The 18,226-nt window shown below is 39.9% G+C and overlaps 1 protein-coding gene across 2 annotated transcripts; it reads right to left on the minus strand.

The window, feature by feature from the left end:
- Positions 1–2,122: 2,122 nt before the first annotated feature.
- On the minus strand, positions 2,123–12,778 carry LOC148149599 (uncharacterized). 2 transcript variants are annotated; one of them, XM_087988961.1, is made up of 5 exons: positions 12,688–12,778; positions 11,562–11,607; positions 10,309–10,467; positions 6,613–6,660; positions 2,123–2,397 (listed from the first exon to the last, which is right to left on the minus strand). In XM_087988961.1, the coding sequence occupies exons 2-5, from the start codon at positions 11,569–11,571 to the stop codon at positions 2,144–2,146; spliced, it is 471 nt and encodes a 156-aa protein (XP_087845087.1). In that variant the 5' UTR covers positions 11,572–11,607; positions 12,688–12,778; the 3' UTR covers positions 2,123–2,143. The 2 variants fall into 2 exon arrangements, with proteins under 2 accessions (XP_087845087.1, XP_087845088.1); XM_087988962.1 differs by having other exon boundaries at positions 11,562–11,613; positions 12,688–12,747.
- Between the last annotated feature and the right edge of the window lie 5,448 nt (positions 12,779–18,226).

Here is an 18,226-nt window from a genome sequence, read left to right on the forward strand (position 1 = left end):
ATCACACTGTAAACTTTTGCTATAGATTCTGTGTCTTACAATTGTGTCCACCACAACCACCTGATGAAGGAGCGGCGCTCTGAAAGCTAGTGCTTCCAATTAAACCTGTTGTGTGACTTTTAATGCATTAATCCAAGGTTTTCAAAATTGGACTGGAAAATTACAAATGTTATTCTGTTAATTAAGAAAGGTGGAAGAGACAAAGTAAGCAACAATAAACCAGTCTAAAGTTCAATGTGGGAAGTTACCAAAATCAGGGACAAAGTAACTGAGTAGTCAGATACATTTGAGCATTGTGATAAGAATGCACCTAAGGGTATAATCTATATCAACTTCCAGAAGAAATTGCAGGCAACTTATTGACATGACTGATAAATTGAATGGAAAGTCAAAAAAGAACATGAAGGATAATAGCTCTGTACACTGGCAAGATGTCACAAGTGTGGTTCTCAAATATCTACATGGCAAAACACTTGAATTTATGCAAATCTATAAGAGTGGACATGTAAGTAAGAGAAGAAACCAAAAAAAATGAGAGCAAGTCATTCTTCAGATTCCATTTGAAGTAGTAGATCCATTGTGGGTATCACACCACAAGCTGGATACACTGAACCTAGAGAGGATGAGGTGCAGATTCACAAGGAGGCTAGTGGAATTAATTGATTAAATTACTGCCTTTATTCCTGGTGAAGGGCTTTTGCCCGAAACGTCAATTTCGAAGCTCCTTGGATGCTGCCTGAACTGCTGTGCTCTTCCAGCACCACTAATCCAGAATCTGGTTTCCAGCATCTGCAGTCATTGTTTTTATCTCGTTGATTTTTAACCCTACTGCGCCACGCTCCAGGCTCACTGCCTTTATTCCTGATGAAGGGCTTTTGCCCGAAACGTCGATTTCGAAGCTCCTTGGATGCTGCCTGAACTGCTGTGCTCTTCCAGCACCACTAATCCAGAATCTGGTTTCCAGCATCTGCAGTCATTGTTTTTATCTCGTTGATTTTTAACCCTACTGCGCCACGCTCCAGGCTCACTGCCTTTATTCCTGATGAAGGGCTTTTGCCCGAAACGTCGATTTCGAAGCTCCTTGGATGCTGCCTGAACTGCTGTGCTCTTCCAGCACCACTAATCCAGAATCTGGTTTCCAGCATCTGCAGTCATTGTTTTTACCTCTAAATTATGAGGGGACTGGTTAAATCAACTTGGTGTGTATTATCTGTGTATTACAGGTGTTCTGATCAAGTTCATTAAAGTAATAGAAGACTTTTGTAAGATAGATAAAAAGGAACAGTTTCTGCTGGCGGAATAGGGCAAGGGGTATAATCTTAAAATTAGAGCCAGAACATTAACAGTGAATTCAGGAAGCACAATTTCACACAAAAGGTACTGAAAATGTGGACGCTGGGTTAACTCAAACCTTCAAGATTGAGTTTAATACATTTTGTCAGGCAAGGGAATGAATCGAAAGTGGATAAAAGAAGATGAATTAGAGATCCACCATGACATAATTGAATACCTATTTCGGACAGATTGCAAACATAACATTTCCCTCCCTGTTCTTATCCACCCAAATCTCATAGCCTCAGGGTTTGGAACTAGTTCGTCATTCCTTCAAAGTGAAAAATCACACAACACCAGGTTATAGTCCAACAGGTTTAATTGGAAGCACACTAGCTTTCGGAGCGACGCTCCTTCATCAGGTGATAGTGACTAGAAAGCTAGTGTGCTTCCAATTAAACCTGTTGGACTATAACCTGGTGTTGTGTGATTTTTAACTTTGTACACCCCAGTCCAACATCGGCATCTCCAAGTCATTCCTTCACTGTAACTCAAAATTTGGAGCTCTCTTTCTAACAGCAGGTGAATGAATTAAAATTAAACTCCTACTGTTAATCTCAATAGGAATCTCCACGTTCCTCAGCTTCTACAATTTTCCTCTCAATACCATGCTGTCCTACCACCTGTCAGAAAATATCTGGCCCCGACCATCTCTAATCATTATCTCATTGCTATTTGTGCACAAATTAGCTGCAGCATTTCTGATAATAAAATGACTATAATATACTTCATTGACTGTAACGTCTGTGGGATGTCCTGAAGTTATGAAAGAGTCACAACATAAGCTGTATTAGGTGGGAAATTGTTCACTTTATTGAATGAGCTCTTCCATAACACAATATTGCAACTCACACAATTTTGTAAAGAGATGATTACAAGTATTTTCAGCCACTGTCATGTATTGTAGAAGTTTCCTCATCTTCTCTTGAGATGTTTTGCAGCTCATGATTTCAGAATACATTTCATTTGTGAGGCCAAACCCCATCATTTGATCTGCAAGTTCTTCAACGTTTTGCACCTTCTGAACAAGATTCGCCCAGTTTTGTTGCACAAAGGTTTTCTTGTCTGTTGTTGTAAAACATGGAAAGAAATATAGGAATTAATGTCACACCTAAATGTAAGAAGTTAAAAAACAGAATTTAAAGAAATCAAACTTAAAATCTGCTTTGACAATATGTGATGTTAACATCATGAAATTGAATATTATAACACCTCCTTTTACCTGATTTGAAAAGCTAATCATTTATTAAAAAATCTTTCAGCTATTATTCTGAAACAATTAGAAAAAAGACCTTCTAGCTCAAATGTCTTTTAATTTGGTCTAATAAAAATTACCTCTGAGAATCAAACAGTTTTCTATTGGATCTTAATGTGAGAAAGATGTACACCCCAAGGGACAAAGAACTATACTTGTTAAAATATAAGATGTAAGGGTCAACATAAAACTAAATGCAAAACAAATCAGAATGCAAAGAAAAAGCATGTGCTGATGATTGGAAGAGGTACACAGAATGAAACAGGATAATTACAGAATTAGTGCTATAAAAAGCTGATGTAAAATGAAACTTGAAGGGAAACCAAATGCACACAAGAAACCTTTGCAGTTATACAATTCAAAATGAAGATAAGAAAGCATTGTGGGCCCCTATAAAACTTAACAATGGTAATATTATATCAGAACTGTTAGAAAAAAAAATTCTGCCAGTATTTACAGTAGAAAAAGAGAATACCGTGACAGAAATCACAAGGAAGTTAATATTAATTCAGGGACAGGTACCAAAATTAATATAAGCAATTTAACAGTAATAAAATTAATGGCATTAATTGTGTCAAATCCCCAAGACAAGATTGTTTCAAACCAAGGTTGTAAACTCTGCATACATTGGCTAGCATGCTTCTTGCATTACAACAATGAGTAAGTTTCAAAAAATATCTCATTGGATGTAAAACTGCATGGAATATCTTTGGTCATGAAAAGCAGTATCTAAATTTAACTCCTAGATGTCTTAGTTGCGATCTTCCAAAGTTATCTAAAATCAGGAATTGTTCTATTAGACTGGAAAAATGCACTTCATTCTACTATTTAAGAAAGACAAGAGAAGGAAACCAGTGAATTAGACCAATTAATGTAACATACCCTAAAATTAAAAGCCTGGTCTTTCAAAAGAACAGAGAACAATCCTACATGTTAAGTTTGGAACACTTCCACAAATAGCAGTCATTAACTTTACATCTGAAATTAATACATTATTTTCTAAAGACATTAACGGATATGGAAAGCAAGTATGTGGGTTTAGGTCACATATCAGTCACAAACTCACTAAAAACAACTAAATGCCTAACTTTGGTTCCTATGTTGCTGTGTGTCAGGCAAAGGACTGAATTTCATTGACGTTTGAGACTGGCCAGTGCAGTACTTTTACATAAGAAAAGGGAGTAAGATTAGGCCATGTACTCCCTTTACCCACTCCAACTTTCAAAATCTCACATCTGATCATGTATTTCAACTTCACTTTGCCATTATAATTCCCAAATCTCTTCTTTCTTTAATGTCGAAAAACATAGATCTGAATATTCCTACCCTCATAGAAATTGATGTGGACATGTATGCCAGGAAAAGAGCGAAGACAAATTCATAAGGGAAAGATCCTGCCTGATCGATGTCCTTGAGCATTTCAAGGAAATGCTAGCAAAATGGACATTGGAAAATTTTATGCCACAGTGACATAGAGGCACACCGCATAGAATCAGGCCCTTTGGCCCACCATGTCTATGCCGACCAAAAATACCAAACTATGCTAATCCGACAGCCTACTATGCGCTGGCATTTTAAGCACTCATCCAGCTGCTTCTTAAATGTTGTGAGACCACTTGTCTTCACCATCTGCTCAGCCAACCATATTCCATATTTATACCACCCTCTGGGTGGAAAATATGCTCCCTCAGGTTCCTTCTAAACCACTTATTTGTCACCTTAAACTTATGCCGTCTGCTCTTGGACATGTCTAAAAGGGTAAATTATCCTCATGATCTACCATCTGTATGCCTCTCAGTATTTTGTATACCTCAGTGAAATTCCCCCTCAGCCTCCTCTACTTCAGGGAAAACAAACCCACCCTGTCCAGTAACTCCTCATAACTGAGACTCTCCAGAGGTTAGATTAGGTTTCCCACAGTATGGAAACAGGCCCTTCGGCCCAACAAGTCCACACTGACCGTCCAAAGAGTAACCCACCCAGACCCATTCCCCTACCCTTTATTTACCCCTGACTAACGCACATAACACTATGGGCAATTTAGCATGGCCAATTCACTTGGCCTGCACACATCTTTGGATTATGTGATGAGGAAACCGGAGCACCCGGAGGTAACCCACACAGACACAGGGAGAATGTGCAAACTCCACACAGATAGTTGCCTGAGGCGAGAATCTAGCCCGGGTCCCTGGCACTGTGAGGTAGCAGTGCTAACCGTGCCGCCCCAGGCATCCATCCAGGCAATATCCTAGTGAATCTCCTTTGCACCCTCTCCAGTGCAGTCACATCCATAGAATGGTGTGGTGACCTCACAACTGCTGTATAAAGTTGCAAAAGGACTTCTGCTCCTACATTCTATGCCCTGGCTAATGAAGGAAAACATCCCACACCCCTTCTTCACAACCCTATCTACCTGTGCTAACACCTTTGAACTTGTACACTTTGTTCTTCAGTACTCCTTACGAAACTACCATTCATTGTGTTCATACTTCCCTTATTAGACCTCTCCAAATGTATTACCTTATCAGGATTAAATTCCATCTGCAATTTCTGGTATTATTTTTATTCATTTAGAGAATGTGGGCATCACTGGTTAGGTCAGCATTCATTGTCCATCCCTAATTGCCAAGAGGGCAACTGAGAGAAAAATTACATTCTCCCTGTGTCTGCGTGGATTTCCTCTGGGTGCTCCGGTTTCCTCCCACAGTCCAAAGATATGCAGATTAGGGTGAGTGGCTGTGCTAAATTGTCCAGGGATGTGTAGGTTATGTTAATTAATAATGGGAAATGCATGGTTCAGAGGGGGTGGGTCTGGGTGGGATGCTGTTCGGAGGGTCGATGTGGAATCGATGGGCTGAATGGCCTGCTTCCACACTGTAGGGTTCAATGTCTACTTGTGTACACTGCTGTGGGTCTGGAGTCACATGCAAGCCAGACCAGGTAAGGATGGCAGCTTCCTTCCAAACAGGCTTTTCAAACAGTCAACAACAGTTTCAAGGTCATTATTAGACCTTTAATTCCAGATTATTATTTAATTCAAATTCCACCATCTGCCATGACAGCATTGGAACCTGGGTCTTCAGAACATTCCCTGGATCTCTGGATTAATAATCTAATGGTAATACCACTAGGCCAGCTAAACTCAAATTCCACCATCTGCCATGACAGCATTGGAACCTGGGTCTTCAGAACATTCCCTGGATCTCTGGATTAATAATCTAATGGTAATACCACTAGGCCAGCTAAACTCTCAAAAGTTATTGAGTTAAACTGAAAGCTCTGTGGAGGACTTTGAAGAGCAAAATCCAGGAATAGCCAAGTTATGTGTGGTGCTAAAAATAGAACAATGAAAACAGACATGAGAAGTTAACTCTGTCCACAATTGCTGCCAGCTTTAGAGTATTTTCAACGGTTTTGTTTTATTTAATATTAAAAATAATGGAGAGCTTACTATGTAGGAGGAGGGGGGAGTATTTAATGAAATGTCTCCAGTGTTGATGGCACTTCTATATTTCTATTTAATGCAAATAACCTTGATTCAGCAATAGAATTAGAAGGCCTACAACAATTGCAGGATGTGTAATGTGTAAACAGGGAGAAGAATAACAAATAAAGTTTGGTACAGAAGAGTATTATGATATTTTGAAGGCAAAATGGTTAACAGATAGTCTGTGAATAATGCTAAAATTTTGAAGGATGGATTTAAATTAAAATTTGAGAGAAGGTAGACTCTATGCAAAATATATCTAACAATGCTGCACTGAAACAATGTTGACTAAACTGTAGATTGCAAATTTGGGAAGAAGTTGTGATCATTCTGCATAGTATTCCAATAGGACCATCCCTGAATACAATTGAATACAGTTAAAGCTGCCCAGACTAAGAGAGACACTTACGCAGGGTATTTTAAAGGCAGCCTTAAGAATCCTCTGAATGGACAAATTTAGAGGGTCAGAACAATCCTCCTCATTTACAACTCTCTTGTGTTCTTACAAATAAAAACGCATGTAGGAAAAATGAAATACCTGTCACTTTGCTTTCCAGGTCTTTAGTGTTTATTTTCTTCATCGGAGCTGCAAGGAAAAGATTAAAGATTTGTTATCCCTGAGTGATCTTCCTTAATGTAAAACATACATGTGTCATATTTTCAATAATCAATTCATACACAGTGTATGAATTCTACTCCAAGTCATTTCAGGCTATTATTGTATAATGAATTACTCTCATCTTAAAACTATTTTAGGTTGGAGTCTCATGGTCAATGGTAGTGCACCTACTTCTAAACCAGAAGATCTGGAATTAATTACTCACTTTCCATGGAGCTGTGTCATAACAGTTCTGAATAGGTTGATTAAAAATAATGTTGGTCTCTTCAGGCGCAGTGGCAGTGCCAAATCTGAGTCAAGGTTCAAGGTTCCAGAGTGTGTCATAACATCTCGGAATGGGTGGGTTGCGCTTCGGCGGGGCGGTGTGGACTTGTTGGGCCGAGGGGCCTGTTTCCACAGTGTAGGTCTAATCTAATCTAATCTAATCTAATCTCGGAACATGTTACTTAAAAATAGCTAAAACTATTTTTGGACTTGATTGCCTTGCGCCGGTCATGTGTGTGAAAAGCAGATCGGTTGTATCAATTCTGAGCTAGAAATGGGAGTGGAAGGATAATGTCAAAATTGTAGAAATGCAAAACTTGCGCCCACATCTCCCCCCTTACTTCCCTCCAAGGCCCCAAGGGATCCTTCCATATCTGCCATAAATTCACCTGCGCCTCCACACACATCATTTACTGCATCCGCTGCACCCTATGTGTCCTCCTCTGTATTAGGGAGACAGAACGCCTACTTGCGGAACGTTTCAGAGAACACCTCTGGGACAGCCGGACCAACCAACCTAACTACCCCGTGGCTCAACACTTCAACTCCCCCTCCCACTCCACCAAGGACATGCAGGTCCTTGGACTCCTCCATCTCCATACCATAGCAACACGACGGCTAGAGGAAGAGCGCCTCATTTTCTGCCTAGGAACCCTCCAACCACAAGGGATGAACTCAGACTTCTCCAGTTTCCTCATTTCCCCTCCCCCCACCTTGTCTCAGTCAAATCCCTCGAACTCAGCACCAAGTTCCTAATCTGCAATCTTCTTCCTGATCTCTCCGCCCCCACTCCCACTCCGGCCTATCACCCTCACCTTAACCTCCTTCCACCTATCGCATTTCCAACGCCCCTCCCCCAAGTCCCTCCTCCCTACCTTTTATCTTTGCCTGCTTGGCACACTTTCCTCATTCCTGAAGAAGGGCTCATGCCTGAAACATCGATTCTCCTGTTCCTTGGATGCTGCCTGACCTGCTGCACTTTTCCAGCAACACATTTTCAGCTCATTTTCTATAGTCCATAAATTTATACAGACAGCTAATCCAACAGAGCAAAGAAGCTACCATGTGTTGTTGCATTATGTCACAGTAACACAATTACAGAACACTAATAATGATATTATAAGTGGCAACCAGTGAAAAACAGATGATTGATTAGGGGAAGTATTTCAAGTATACTGTAATTGAAGAATAAGCAATTAAATCAATTGTTAATAAAAGCTGTATTTTATAGTTATTTGCTACCATTTACATTAATTGTTCTATACAAAGTATTGTTCAATCAAACAGTGGGAAAGGACTGATTTAGACATCTCCAGGATTCAAGTCTCCTTCAGGGTTTTATCAATAGCACAGCTCGAGTCTGAAATTTTATGGGCTCTAGTGAGGAAAAACTTGTTCCTTCTTAAGATAAAATGACACTCTACAGCCCATTGAAAATTCCATTGTTTTCAAGAGTAAAGAAATACACATAGATTGAAATGAAAAGGTTGCAAAGTATTCAGCCCAAAGAAAGAATGAGCAGAGTCGGGATTATATGCCTATTAACCTTTATTAACAGCAGCAGAGAACAGACCAGGAAACATGGTTTTGAGAACAAGGGCTGGAAAGACTATCTCTCTCTCTCTCTCTCTCAACCTAGATTTCAGATACAAACCGACAAAAAGCATCTTCAAACAACAGTGACCATTAAGCAGAAGCACGGGCACATCTGCAGTTTTCCATTATGGAGGAAGCAGGAGAGTACCTAAATAGTTGACCTCAGGTTTCACTTTTGCAATTCAAAACACTTGAATAACTGCAAACTTCCAACTGCCTTTACCTCCCTGTCTGTATCAGATAGCTGTAATGAAGAAGCATCTCGACTCGAAACGTTTGCTTGCTTTCTCTCCACGGATGCTGCCTGACCTTCTGTGATCTCCAACTCTTCTTGTTTTCAGTACCTCACCAATGCCTCCTTTTTGTGAGCTCATTACCTGTAGTTTACATGTGTGCTTGCTATTAGGTTTTATTATTTTTTTCAGGTCATAAATCTCCACTCTCATTCAAGAAAACCTTGGAATTGGTTCGCCTTTATTTTTGATCTGATTAGCAACATTTAATTGAAATGTGATAGCTATGTGCTAAAATAAATTGTATTGTTGCAGCTGACCAAGAGAGGGTTTAAATCAATTTGAGCCATGACCCCCCTCACCTTGTTACAACATCATTGATACAGTGTCTTTGTATAATGGTTTAGTTCTGTTCAACATATAACTTCTAACCTAAACAGTTTTAAGTGAGACTTTTAATCAGTTGAGCTCAACCAAATCAAAAAATCTTAATTGCCCAAAAATCCTTTCCAAGCTTGCACACACATAATAACGAAATGTACTGCAACCAAAAGAAAAGTCAGTTCTAGCAATGTTCGGCTGCCATATCATTTAGCAAGCAAATCATCCACATTAAGGTATCCATAGGTAGCAGCCACCACAGTATGACTGAATTTCACATCCAGTTAGAAAGGGAGAAGATTGGGTCATGGACTAGTACTTTAAATCTGAATAAGAACAACACTGCGGGCATGAAAGCTGAGCTGGCTGAAGTGAACTGGCATTCTAGGTTGGGGAATAGGTCAATAGAGACACAAAAGCAGGCATTTAAAGCAATGTTTTAGAAGACTCAGAATGAATATATACTGGTCAACTCTGCACTAACGCTCCAAAAAGCATCCCACCCAAACCCACCACTTCCCAACCACCCTATCCCCGTAACCCCACATTTCCCATGTCTAATCCACCTCACCTGCACACCTCTGGACATTATGGGCAATTTGGCATGGTCAATCCACCAAACCTTCACACCTTTGGATTGGAAAGAAACCAGAGTACCAAAGAAAAAAACCCATGCATACACAGGGGCAATGTGCAAACTCCATACAGACAGCCACCTGAGTCTGCTGACACACATCACAAGCTTTTCCAGAGTTCCTACCATCTTCACTAGTTATGATGATGCACACTGCTGTGGATCTGCTGTTTCTAAGCTGCAAACAATTTTCTAACAACTCCTCTCTCTCTCGTTATTGGTTCGAGGAGGAGGGAAGGAAATCATTTTATGGTTCCAGGAAAGGCACACAGCGAGTTTCATTTCACACAGGAAATGTTTAGACTATAAAATAGTTGAAGACAGATCATGTAGAAATTTGACCTTGGGTGGTGGATTAGTACTGAAACACAAATATAGACTACAATTTTTTCCAGTTGTACACTTTATTCTGCTTCCATTTAAGTGCTTGATCTAATAACTGACAAAAGCTGAATAATTTAATGTGGTGCATATCATGTTACAATTCAATATCAAAATAACAGTTACCCAAAGGTACTTTATTCCTGGCTTTCTCGCCATGAGATTTCGAGCTGGGATTTGTCGATATTTTGATGGTAGCACTGTTCAATCCTTGGATATTGGGACTAAACACAGTAGAGCCTCCATCAGCCGTGATATTAGACACAATCTTATGCCCTTTGGCACCTAAATGGGCAGTTTAGAGAAGATAAATTACAGAATTAGCCAACATTATAGATTTTTACCAGATTGTACATCCAAAGTATGACTTGATGTCTTGCTACTACTCATTTCATTCAGAAGAATTAAAACACAGTTTCTGACTTAATCAATATTACACCACATTGGGTTAAAGAATATGAACTGTAGTTTTTTGATGTTGAACTATTAGGAACTTTAAACCTTCCAACTAGTGGGAAATATATTCTGTAAAGTTTGTGCTAGATAGTATCATTCATAAATGCCTGTATTTTGTGAAATGGTGTAGGTATCCTAAGCAGGGAATGATCCAATGTACTTGACTCTTAACAGGGTCAGATAAAAGAGAATGCAGTTGATATTATCTTTGGTCCCTACTCCCTAGTGGTCAATTCTTTTCTTTCTCCCTGGCTACTGTCTGAAGTTGAACCAGATATTTCACAATTATGCAATCCCACTTGACCCTGAGCTGATTTTTCAACACCATAGCCTCCTCATCATTAAGGCAGACCATAATGTGAGCATAATGAAGTTAAAATGTCTTTGGTTAGGTAACTGAATGACAACTTGGAAGAGGAATGTTTTGAGTAAAAAGAAGGGGAACAGGCTAGTATTCATAAAGATATCAGCCAACAACTTCTTCTAACAAATGACAAAAGTCAGCCATCAAGATTTCTTTGAGTCAAGTATCTGGTCAAGGAAAGTGTAAGATTCCGACTAGTATCACCAGCAACAAAAAAAAGCAAATTTTAAAAAATCAAAGTTTAATTCAGGGCAAGTACATAAATATCTTTTTGATAAATCCATAATTCCTATGTATGCAAATTCATGATGTATAATAAATTATATAAGGTTGCATTTGACCATTGATGTTTAGACTAACACTGTGCAGCTACATCAGAATGAAGAATACCAGTTGTAATATACTTGAGCACCTCTGTCTCTGCCATAATATCAAATAAAAGAACATTTAAATATTAGTCTGCAAACACATTTCAGCAATCAACTATTAACTGAAATGAACAGACTATATTTAATCTGGCTTTTCTTTCAAGAAAGTCACAAGGTAAAATAAAAGATACCTGAATCCATCTTTGGTGTTCAAGTCTCTTAGCACTGGGGAATTACCTGCAGCTCAAGTTTAAAGAAGAGATTATTTTGTTTCAATATTTTGTTTTAAATTAAAGTAGCAAAGTCCAGTAAACAAGGTCTATATCCTTTAATCTTTACTCTGCCATAAACCTTTAAACAAATCATACAAGCATCATTAAACCATAAAATGTTTAAGGCTCCACTAAGAGCTGAGTTAACCTTTGGACTAATTTGTGCGACTGACTTAGGAGCATTTATCTCCTTGACTAGAAACTTGATCCATTTAAATGTAGTAGCTAATTTCATCTATGTGGTAGTGTGAAAACTATAACTAACTACTCTCAAGAAGGAATGATATAAGCATATGTTAGCATTTTGAGTACAATTATTACTGCTGGGAAGTGGAAAAGTGTACATTGGACATCAGTGTGGTTGAATCTGCTTCAATAACCTGCCACCATTCACTCCCCCCGTTCGGGTAAATGACCTGACAATATTTACTTTCTGGATTCATACACTAGAATCACTGAAAAAAGTCAAGAGTTGGAGGAAAACATTACAGCCTGGAAATTCACATTTTTAAAGATATAATTTAATATTTTTGCTCCTGAAACATATCCAATTCCCAAGTGAAAAGGAGCTGCTATTGGGTGGGAATAGGGTAGGATCAGCTGTGAAGAGCCTCAATTTCCAACAGCTTGACAGTACTTGCTTACTTACAGTAGAGTAGGGAAATTACAAAACATGAAATGGACATCCCAAAGCTGATTTAAAAGGACTGCAGCAAATAATCAAAGGAGAGGCTACGCAAACAGAAAGAAAAAAAGTGAAAAGACAACGTCATGTTAATCACAACAGGGAACACAGCATGTTAATTTCAGCACTAATATTAACTTTATCGTTCTGAGGAAGGGTCACCGACCCTGAAATGTTAACTGTGATTTCTCTTCACAGATGCTGCCAGACCTGCTGAGCTTTTCCAGTAACTTCTGTTTTTGTTAACTTTATTGTTGTTTATGATCAACCGATGGGCTTTTCAACATGAAAACAATGGCCCTAATGTTCAGATCAGGGTCAGGAACTCTGTTCATGTCAGACAAAAAGTTACCTACTTACCTGCCCAGGATTTTTCGCACCTGAGTTCCAATGCCAGATCCAGTCCAAAACAAAACACGTGAACTTTTACAGAAGCCGCACCTACTTTTACAGCAAGTAAACACAGCCTCAAGGTGCCAAAGCCTCTTTTACGAGCGACTGAAGGAAGGTGAGTGTTTATGGTTAGTGGGTGTGGGAATGAATTGGCAGGATGGAAGGTGAATAGTGTGGCAGATGGATGAGGGGTTAGGGTAAGGTGTCAGATGAGGGGGTATGCTGACAGATGACTGTGTTGGTGGATAGTAAGGTGGGAGGTGGTTGAGGGGGTAGATGGCAGGGAAACAGGGTAGGTTGAAGTTGGGTGAGTGAGTGCCCAATGTTGAAATTGGGTTAGGGCATTCCAGTGTTGGGGAAGACAATTGGCTACCCAAAGGTTGGGCAGATGATGAGGGGAAGGTGTTGAGGATGGAGGCATCAGGAGTCAGAAGAGGAGGTGTCAATTCTTGGGGTGGGAAAATTGTTGAGGATGGGGATCCAGGTGTCCTGTGGCAGTGCAGATCAGGTATGGTTTTAGAGGGATTGGATGTGATTGGGAGTGGAATAGGGCAGGGTATAAGATCATAAGAGGTAGGAATAGGAGTAAGCTATTCACCCTCTTGAGCCTGCTGTACTCTGCAATGGAATTATGACTGCTCTAACATTCCTCACACCAATTTCCTGCACTTTCCCCATAACCCTAGATTCCCTACTCATCAAGAATCTCAGCCTTAAATATACGTAAGGAGTTTACCACCACAGGTCTCTGTGGCAAGGTCTTACAATGACTTACAAGCCTCTCAGAGAGAAAAAAAATTCTTCCTCATCTCTATTTTAAATAGGCACCTCTTTTTATCTGAGGCTATGTGCTCTTGTCCTAGATTCCTCCATGAGGGAAAACATCCCCTCAGCATTTATCCTGTCAAGCCCCTTAAGAATCCTCTATATTTCAATGAGATCATCTCTCACTCTTCTAAATTCCAATGTTTTGATTCCTAATCAATTTACCCTTTGCAATTTACAATCCTTCCATACTAGGGATCATTCTAGTGAACCTCTTAATTGCTCCAATGAAATGATGTGTTCCTTTAATAGTGGGACCAAAATGGTTGGGTGTTCAAACATTACACCTTTTATGAATTAAACAAGAGCTTAGGAGACAGTTATTTCCTGGTGCATTCACCAATGCAATGCCCCAACCAATCTTGATAAACATGCCAAACACTCATCACGCTTTTCTCGAGGAATATAAATTTTAAAGGGATATAGACCAAATGCTGGGACGCGGGACTAGATTAATTTAAGATATCTGGTTGGCATAGGTGAGTCAGACTGAAGGGTTTGTTTCCATGCTGTACAGCTCTATGACTCTAAATTGTTGTTCCCTTTGAAATTTGGCATTCTTCCATTGCCCTGATAAGATGAGATAAAAAGCTTCGACAGCAGGTCGTTTTTTTAGCCACATATTCTTGTTTGTTCTTAAATATAATGGCGTTATGTAAAAGTAAAGGGGTGTGTCTCACAAGATTAGATAGCATTTTGTGTTGGCCTTTGTAGCAAAAGGATTCAAGCACAGGAACAAGGATATCTTGCTACAGTTATACAGGGCATTGGTGAGGCCACACTTGGAATAATGTGTGCCATTTTGGTCTTGTCATCTGAGGAAAGATGTTTTTGTTATAGACGAGCGCAGCGAAGGTTTACCAGATGGATTCCTGGGGTGGCAGCACTGACATATGAGGAGAGATCGAGTCGGTTAGGATTGTAATTCCCTGGAGTTTAGAAGAATGTTGGACTGGAGGGGTGCGGATATCATTGATACCTATAAAACTCTAACAGGAGTCAGTGTATTAGATATAGGAAGGATGTTCCAGATGCTTTAGAAGTCCAGACCCAAGGCTGATAGTTTAAGGATTAAAGGGTAAACCTTTTAGCACTGAAATGAGGAGAATTGTCTTCATCCAGAAAGTGGCAAGTCTGTGGAATTCACAGAACATCATTGAGTACAAAACATTATGTGTTTTCAAGAGGGGAATCAAGGGATATGGGGGATGACAAGATTACGGTATTGAACTTGATGATTAACCATGATCATATTGAATGGGGTCAAATGGCCTGCTCCTGCTTCTATGCTTTCTGTTAAAGCAGTTGTGAATTTACAAATTTACAAAATTTGGTGAGTGATATTCTAGTCCTGCTTCAGGGGACAAAAAAACCAAAGGTTATCCCCAGATAAAAGCAGGGAGCAGGACTCTCCTCCTTCCTGCTATGTTTTAGGGAGATGATGGACTATAATGGTGTCACTTGACTCTTAATCCCCAGGACTAGGCTGAAGTTCCCTCTGTCTCTCTCTCTCTCACACACACACACACACACACTTAGAACCCTTTGAAAGACCTTTTCCTTGATTGCCTCTTGCCAGTCTAACTGAAAATCAAAGAGGGGTTTCACTGTCCTCCAAGCTTTGAAATGGCTTTTCAGTGTTTCCTTGGGTCAGCTTTCATACCCCACTACCGAATATTTGGGTGAAAAGATGCTCTTACGTAGTGTTGCTTCAAGTGAGCTCCAGGTTTTTTTTAAGTGATAACAATTGAGAGGAAAGAAGTACAAGACTCACAGGAAGCGCCTTTCAATGCAGTCAGCCCCTGGGGCATCAACATAATTCAGTGCGTGCAGCCAAACAATTCCTCTGGTCTTTGAATGACTTCAGTCCTGAAGGAGACAGTGGTCAGAGAAGGATACTGGAGTAACTTTGGTGGATTCAATTGTGTGAGTGTTTGACACAACCAGGAACTCCCTCTTAAAGCATAGAGATACATCTTGTCTCAACCATATGTATCTACTTGCAGATCCATCTTCAGTGTTGAAGATGTCACATAACTTGACCTCTTTGATGACTTTTAACTGGAGGACAAACAAAGAATTCAGTCTGGTGTTAGGTCTGCTAGATTGTTCAACCACATTGATAATGCTATTAGGGTAAATTTAGAGTTTTAGATTGTACCAGTAAGGGTTAAATGGATATTTCCACAGTCAAAATGAAAGTAGACTACTGAAACTTGTATTGAATGAACCTTATGCATTCTAGATGCTAGTGTCAGCAGGAGTTCTGGAAACACCTGTGTAAATAGGAGATAATGTTAATAAAAGGATTCTGAAAAGTCCTTGGAGGATGGTAACATTGATAAAGAAGAGAAAGGCAGTTGTTTATCGGTCAAAGGTTGATTACTTTTTGACGGGTTGAAGAAGACATTAACATTAACCCATGATCTTGAGTGGACACCTCTTCTTTTGTTTGCATAAGGAAGATTAAAATTTGTATAGTAAGATGCTTAAGATATAACGTTACTCAACTTTTCCACATGCTTCAGAGTTTTGCTTCAGTTTTTTAGCTCCAAACATCTCTTGAATAAAACTATTGCAAAACATGTACTCAGTCTCCAGTAATGGATTTAGTGATGAAGATAATGCCTGGTGCTGTGAGCTGGATGCTGATTTAAAATCATCTGAGCAGTGCTGCAAAACAGGTGAATATTTTTTAATACCCACCAGCCTTTAGTATAATAAGCTGACCCAAGGAGGTCGAACATCAAAGAATCTGGAGGAGTACTGAGTACAGAAGGCACTGCAAAGAAAGAGATTGATAACAAGGATTCTGTGTTGGCACAGTTCGCACAAAAGTGAGTAAGCAAGCCAAACCTGCGCTGGTGGTATCTGCATAAAGGTTGAAGTAAAGAACTGTCCTCGTTGTTTCAACACTGAGTACAGGAAAAGAATTAAAATGCAGTCAGGAAAAGGGGAGTTTAGGGGCACTATACATTAGAGTGGGGATTGGAGATCTCCGCTGAGAGTGGAATGGCAGTTGAAAATAATTCAGAGATGCTGATGAACCTACAGGGCACCCTCAGAAAATAAAAATATTGGTTGATGGGCGAGAAAAGGGATAAAGAACAAAAGGCGGTAATGATCATCACCAGTTTGTGCCTATGAGTTAATGCTAATATAAGAAGAAATCATGAGTTAGTGACTACAATAAGTATGGATAAGTAAAAACAGCTGAAAAATGGCGAGAAGACAGGGTCACACCCCCATAAAATGAATTGCAACAATGCAAGGAGAATGTCAGTCACGCTTTCACTAATATTAGGGAGTTGTTGGCAAAAATCAAAGAATCAAAATTGGTTTGTCAGAGAAATTCAAAAGTTTGGATGAATGTGTGGAAATGGTGGAACACAGTAGCTGCTCCTCCCATCGAGCTGAGTACACGTGCTGATTACTCAGAGCCACATGTTTTTTGCAAGTACATCGGTTACGAGGAGACAACTATCTATTGCCTCCTTTAATTCTGTGATGCTGAAGTTATCTAATTGAGGCAGAATACCCAAGCTTGAGAAACAGCACTTGTTTCCTTCTTACCAATATATTGTGATCATTAATATCAGCATTAATGATTGCTGATGTGCATTAAGCCATGTTCTTGCAAGGACAGAACTTAGCCTTGACTTCAGTGAGGTAGCACCACAGTTTTTTTTCTTTACAGTTGTAACTCTTTATTCCACTTTTAAAACATATGTACACCAAAGTCCCATTTAAACAGTCAGTTGGAGAGCAGAGATTTCTCTGTGGACGTGGTCCTCGGCTACCTTGGAGGTGGAGTTCAAGCTTCCTTTGGTACTTGCGTTAAGCCATAGAAAGGTGAGAGAAATCCTTCATAAAGCATCCTTTGGATGGAGGTCATGAATCCTTTAGGAAGGGGGTCAGATTTCCTTTGGGAGTGTTAACTGTAAAGAAGTTCATGGATAAATGGAGCATTAAACATTTTGAAACTGTCCAACCTGTCAAGAGGTGTCACAAAGTGTCAAAAGTATGTCAAAAAGTTTCCAGAACTGTCAACATACATCAAAAATGTTTTTTGGGAGTGAGAGTGATTTTCTTTGCAATAGAGTGCATTTTGCAAGAGAGAAAACTTTTAATAGAAATTTATTTCTTCTCCTGCATTCACGGGTAATTGTGGATGCTGGGAAGTTAGCAAGGTAGGTGAAGAGATAAAGGCTTGGACCATAGAAGCAGAAACTAAGTTAGCATAAGAGGTATGAGGGTCGGGGGTGGGGAGGGGTGTGCGGGTTATGGGGGGATGTTGGGTGACATTAGGTACCATGGGTTGGCACTGATAGAACATTGGGCACATGTCAATGTGAGGGGAAACGAAGGAGGAGTGAGGGATAAGATCCAAAGGAGCGGGCAGGGAGTGGGGACGGACGGGGTTCTGTGGGCGTGCAGGGGATGGGGGAGACGGGGTTGGGGGGCGGGGTGGGGGTAGGGGCTCGCCGCAGTGTGCTGCTGCCTAGTCTCCTGAATGAGAAGCAGGCTTCACAGAAAACTCTGAGCCCCAGAGGAAATCAATTAACCAAATAATCAATTATCCAAATGAAATAGTGCCCGGCCATCTTGTTCGGATAATCGAGGTTCCTCTGTACTAAGGCATTTAACTGTTAGGGAAGTATTAAACTAAAGAAAGATGTTA

The sequence above is a fragment of the Chiloscyllium plagiosum genome, unplaced genomic scaffold, assembly GCF_037043375.1.
Source record: "Chiloscyllium plagiosum isolate Xiang-an unplaced genomic scaffold, Cpla_swu_hap1 HiC_scaffold_7, whole genome shotgun sequence".
Lineage (NCBI taxonomy): Eukaryota > Metazoa > Chordata > Chondrichthyes > Orectolobiformes > Hemiscylliidae > Chiloscyllium > Chiloscyllium plagiosum.

Bases quoted from the DNA above. Each gene is read 5' to 3' on its own strand.
- LOC148149599 (XM_087988961.1), bottom strand. The intron at 6,661-10,308 runs GTAACTGTTATT...TTTTCCTTGCAG, and splicing joins CAGGAATAAAGTACCTTTGG to CTCCGATGAAGAAAATAAAC. The intron at 2,398-6,612 runs GTATTTCATTTT...TTACAACAACAG, and splicing joins CCTGGAAAGCAAAGTGACAG to ACAAGAAAACCTTTGTGCAA.